We start from the raw sequence: 5,806 nt of genomic DNA, 5'->3' as shown, positions 1-5,806 counted from the left end.
GGGGGGGGGAGCGGGGTTAAACTGTCCTATAATAATATACTGTCATTAACAAATTGTCTGCCCCATGCCCCTAATTTCATGTAATCCTGAAAAATTTAAATTGATAAAAATCAAAGAAATGCTTAAAAATAAGCACTGATATTATCCATCAAAGTTATTTACAAAATAAAAATTGAATTCTGCCAAACCTAATTATTTGTTGTACGTTTGCGAAAATGGCAGACAGCTTTCCCCACATCAGTTCTGTTATGAGATTATTAGATAGTTCCTGGCCTTATTTTGGGGAAATGATGCAATTTTGAATTGTTTTTGTTAGAGATTTTTAAATTAATCTAAAGCCATGCTCATCGCATGCCAGGGAAATTAATGCCCTGTCCAGTTCACTAGAGAAGGAAAAAATCAGGCCCCCTCAAAGAGACTTGCAGTAATTTCTGAGTAGTGTTCCGAGTAAATACTGCATGCTGTGGATATAATATAATACTGTTCTCCCTAATATACAGGAAAACAGGGTAGGGGCATGTTGATCTTTACAAAGTTCACATCAGAGCAGTAATCATTCATTGCCTGGCAGTTCGGTTCAAACCGAACCTCTAATCTGAACAAGATGAAGAAGGGTGTGTCAAATCTAGACTGAGACTTTACAGTTTAGGCAGGTATCTGCTGATATTTTCTCCTCTAATACCTTTTACCACAGGACCTCAAAGCACCTGCCTCACACATATCTCTGTGAGCTATGTGTTAAACCCCAGTCTGCAAATGGAGAAACTAAGGAACAGAAAAGCTGTGATTTCCCATTGGGTTCAATGCATTGGATTTAAAATAGAGCACAAGAGCAGTCTCAGTACTAGTCCACTGCCCCAGTCATCAGACTGCACTCTGCAACAGTTAAGATTATTTGGTATTGCAGCACCCAGGCCCTTTTGCAAAGAGCACTGTTGTTTCAGGATATCACTGCTGGATTCTGCTGAGATACTTAGGCACTAGGCAGCACACTGAGTCTCTAATATGAGAGGCACCCTTGCTGTGCTCTGCACCCACCACGCAGAAGAGAGAGGCTTTTTTGGAAGATGAAAGGAGCTGTTTCCTGGCTGGGGACACTCACCTCCAACATTGTTTTTGTAGGTGTTGTACATCTCTTTCACCCTTCGGTAGCGAAATGCTAATTTCCTCATCCAGTCAACTCCCCCATGAACACCAGAGCCCAGACATAAATTTGCACCAGCAGTTGAACTGTGAAAGCCATCTGCTGAGAAGTTATATGTGCTGGGGGATAAAGGGGAGAGTAAGAGAAGGGACAGAGCATTAGTACAATTATAACTTACCCAATAACATGTAGAAACAAGTTAAGAATGGTGAGGAGTAGGGGAGCAGAGGGAAGATGCACATCAGACCCTGCTGTAGTGATAGGGGCAGCTGTTAAAGTACAGAAAGGGATCACATCTCTCGTTGCCCTCTTGGCATTTGCTCCTTGTACTTTTACTTGACTTATTTTCCCAAACAGACAAGACTTAAGCATGTCATAAGTATAAGGAGCAGCTCAGATCTCTTGGGCTAGGGCTTATGTCAGAGGATAAGAAGAGATGCCTTGAGCAGATGGTTTTCCCTCATTCATTCAAAATGGGCAGGGATTATATGCATTGATCAACTTCAGGTAAAAGCCAGGTTATCATTTTTAGATGCACGTCTGCACATGTACTTAGATTTACCATGCAGTAGAGCCTATTTACACACTAATCTGAGCTAGTGAAACAGAATGAAAACCTTACAATGTTTCAGTGCATTGCGAAACTCAAATGAGGATCCCAACATGAGTGAATCCTCTGAGTGAACTTTTCTTTGGAAAGAAAACTATCTTCATCGTGAAGCTTCCTTTGTACCCTGTAATTTAAATAAATTGATGCAAAGCATAGCTCCTAGTCACCATTTGCCCACACAATTACCACATCTATACATACACATTTTGCAAATGTGTCAATTTATCTAATTATTTGATTAGTTTTTTTATCAAATTATTCAGTGTACATAATTATCTGATTAGCATGCACAATCTTGGTGCAGAGATATGAAAACTTGGCATAATTTTTGTAGAGCCAAGCTGATTTTTTAATGGTGTATCTGAAATTCATATCGTTAGATCTTTGGACTCTAAAACCATGGATTTATATAAGAGGACACTGTACTGAGATACTGAGTGCTCATTGTGCTATTTTTTGCTCTGTGGTAGGTGACAGTTGAGCTTAAATTTCAGGTTCATTCATCTAAAGAATTTGTCTGACACCTTCATGAGTTTTGGGTAGTAATGATCAAAGGTTGCACTTCTGAAGATAATATTTCAGCACAGCATGAAACAGTCCAAACTACAGCCTATATTGCACATTTCTTAGCTGTAAAGTTCATGTTGGGCATAGTCAGTGCTGTGACTATTTAGTCTTTCAGCATCAACGTACCCCAACATAAAAAAGATGTTGCATGAAAAATAAGTGGCTGGTGAAAAATAAGTGGTGGCTGCTAGCTGTTGTAATCTGAGGAAATAAATTCTCAAATTATACAGCAAGTAGATTAAGGTGACATTAGTTAATAGCACATTTATCACACAATAACCTTGAGATTTTGCAATAAATAATAAGACTGTAACCAGGAGTCAATTTCTTATGTTTTACCTTATGTTTTACTTATTGTTACCTTTTGATAACCATATGCTTTACTGATAACACCATTATGTATAATATTTGTAATACCACTGAGATGGTGATAGACACAGGGCCTATGAATGGGAGAGTGGGCACTCCTGTTAGTGCAAAGTATCTGGGATTTCTAGGCTTGAGTGCCATACACTTCAGAGACAATATTGCGTGTCTGAGGCTCAAGGATGGTGGTGAACTATCTGGCCTGATCTGGCTTGCCTGCTCATTTATTAAGTTGGTGTAGCTGGTGCGAGTTCAGCTGAATTTCAGATGTGTTTTCCAGTATGCTTCAAAGCCTGCTATATTCAGGGCCTGAGACTAAGGCCTGAGCATGTGAACATGAAAAATGGGAATTTGTGCTCTCATGTATTGATAAATGTAGCAAACATGGGAAAGGGGAAATGAGCAAAATCAAATTATTGTTTACACCGTTGCTCATCTGACAGCCATTTTTAAGCCTCGAGACTGCTTGAGGATCCAGTCCAGTTCAGAAATTCCATACCTTAAGTCTTGACCGTTGTCATCTGATGATACATCATCTATGTGTATCTGGTCACAGTCCTGTAAAACACAGAGGAGTCAATCATCAGGAAACGGAATATTGTTGAAATTAATGAAAAATGGTTAGGGACAGATGCTTAGAAGAAACTGTGTCTTCTGGGTCCTGCCAGTACTTCCAAGTACACCCTAGTCAATTAAGTAGTTTGCAAGCAAACTTCAAATGCTGCTTGGCTAGAATGTGAATAGAATTATTGACCATAGGAAAGGATTATCCGAGGTCACAACTCTTCTTGAATAACACAGTAAGATGAAACTGCTTCCTATTCTTACAGGAATCTGTCGGGTCTCACAAAGGAAAGTGCTTGTCTGTTTACCAGGAAAACCGAGGGGAGTTTTCAGAGTAGACCTTCACTGTACAGTGTTAGATTTACCAGCCTTCCTCATTGATGAACTTTATTATAATCCATCACAATATTAGGCTTCATTTACGAGAAAGAGGAAAAGTCTTTTTCTCTGGGTCTTTCCGCAGACATTTCCTGTCTGAATCTTGCTCTTACAGCGTTTTCCCAGCACTCGCTGGAGACTTATCTTTTCCTTGACATGTCTGTGGGAGCTGTGCCCATGCACCAAGAGAAGGCACCCTATCACATCCCTTGTCTGCAGACAGAATTAAGAAATAGTGCACATAAGTAATAAGGAAATCTATACACAGGAAATCTAAACTGAATAGATTATGGACTTGGAGCTAGCCTGCCTGAAATATGTACCCTAGATCTTATCATCCAAATTCTTCATTGTTTGAGTGGTGAAGGCTTTACCTCAAAAACTTGAGAAATGTTATTTCTATGGTTTCTCTCTCTGACTTGACATTATGATTTAAAAAGGAGAAAAAAAATTAGGAAGCTTTTTTTCTTCTTTCCGCGACTCTTACAAGAAAGAAACAGTGAATGCTGCAGAGTCCTGGAAGCTTGCAAACATTTTTTGGTTGATGTTCTACCAAATTACAGAAGTTGTGGGGAGAGGGGGACTCTAAGCTGAAACAACTGCCCCTCCACCATCCTCTGTTATCTACATTATGTACCCTTTATTGTTATCTCTATATAGTTACAGATTTTCAGGAGCTACTTAGACTCTCTCAAAAATTTTTCAAAGCTAGATTTCTGAAGGAAGTTGTTGTAGAGGTATGCCATCCAGTTCTGTTCACAAATTCCAGATTTCTTTAAGTTGGGTAATTTCAAAAAGTCTCTCCGATATAGTTGTTCTAAAATTTCAGGGCAATAAAAGCAATTTCTAGGTTTCTCAGTCCCATTTTCCAAAGTGCCCATGTAATGTGGGTGCTTTTCAAAATTTTAGAACAGGAAGTACATTTTCCTGAAGTGCAAGTAAAGTTAGGGGTTGTACATGTTCTCACTGTGCTATTTTGTGGACACACTTTTCTTTGAAAAACATAGCTCAGATTTCAAGAACGTCCAAGATACATTCATGTCAACTTCTCCTGTGCTGGAATTCCTAAGAAGATAGTCATTGACAGTGTTGGGGTTTCAAAAACGTTCAATTTAATCTGGTTCCCATCTCCTCAGTTCCTTCGTTACTTTATCATTGAAGACGGTATTCTAAGCGAGCGCCAACTCTACAAACAAGAGCTGAGAAACTAAATTAATAGCAGAGGGTCTGCTGGCACACACCCACCCTCTCTCAAATGAAAAAACACTCCCCATTGCAGTTGTGAGCTGTGAAAGCCACGCTGAAATAATATTGTCGCAGCCCACTCAGCTTCAGTTGCATTGTGCTTTGCATTATGTAAGGGAAAAGGTATTTGTGGGGGATCTGCTTTTCTCATTTGTGAATGAATTGTTCTGTACACTAAAGTGTGACAACAGTAGCTATCACATTTCTGACTTAATAAAATACCATGACACTTGGTGAGACGCTACCTCATAGTCCACCGGCTGAGCCTATCGTGTTACTGGGTGAAACACAGAAAAGCTGGACAAAGCAAGAATGTAGACCATGTTTTACTACTTGGTTACCAGACTAATTTTTCATTCTCATAGAATCTGCTTGAGCCCTAGTGAGTGGGGAAGGAGGAGAAGAACATCTGGGCAGCTGAAGAGAAGGTCCAGATTGTTTGAATGGAAGTCAGCAATGAGGACATTTCCAAACCCCAGTTTCCACATCTGTTGCTCTTTGGTTGTTTTTTTTAAATGATATTCTAGGATTTCATAGAGCAGCATGATTAGTTTGGTGCTACAAGCTATAACTGATTCAGAAAATATAAGACCCCAATCACCACTCCAGCCCTTCTGGAACTGAACCTTTTCGAATGCTCTGAAACACGTGGGACACGTTCTCTTATTCACGGTGCATCTGGAGGGAACCTGATGCAGACAGGCTCAAGCAGCAGGATCCTGTGTTCATGAAATGTCCATGTTTTACAGGAGGCAGAGGGACAGAGAAAAATCCCACTCTGTGCACCTGCTGGCAGACAGTTATTAGCTTTTTTGAGTAGCTCCAGTCAAGGGTAAACTAATCTAAAAAAAATCTGTTACGGCCCTGAATATAATAAGGAGACAGAGGGCAATTGGGAGGGCTATAAGCTAAGGTGTTCTTTCATCCACCAG

At 39.9% G+C, this 5,806-nt stretch overlaps 1 protein-coding gene across 4 annotated transcripts in view; it reads right to left on the bottom strand.

The window, feature by feature from the left end:
* Positions 1–5,806, bottom strand: part of EYA2 (EYA transcriptional coactivator and phosphatase 2) — a 128,381-nt gene that overhangs the window by 9,904 nt on the left and 112,671 nt on the right. For all 4 annotated transcript variants that reach the window (XM_019509856.1, XM_019509857.1, XM_019509858.1 and 1 more), the window contains 2 exons: positions 3,187–3,245; positions 1,103–1,263 (listed from right to left, as the gene is read on the bottom strand). In XM_019509856.1, the coding sequence (XP_019365401.1) occupies positions 1,103–1,263; positions 3,187–3,245 (220 nt within the window). The remainder of the gene's footprint in view (positions 1–1,102; positions 1,264–3,186; positions 3,246–5,806) is intronic.

The sequence above is a fragment of the Gavialis gangeticus genome, unplaced genomic scaffold (assembly GCF_001723915.1).
Source record: "Gavialis gangeticus isolate Ggan-Ray unplaced genomic scaffold, GavGan_comp1, whole genome shotgun sequence".
Lineage (NCBI taxonomy): Eukaryota > Metazoa > Chordata > Crocodylia > Gavialidae > Gavialis > Gavialis gangeticus.
Note: the sequence above shows the minus strand (reverse complement) of the source record. Positions and strands in the feature narration are given on the sequence as shown.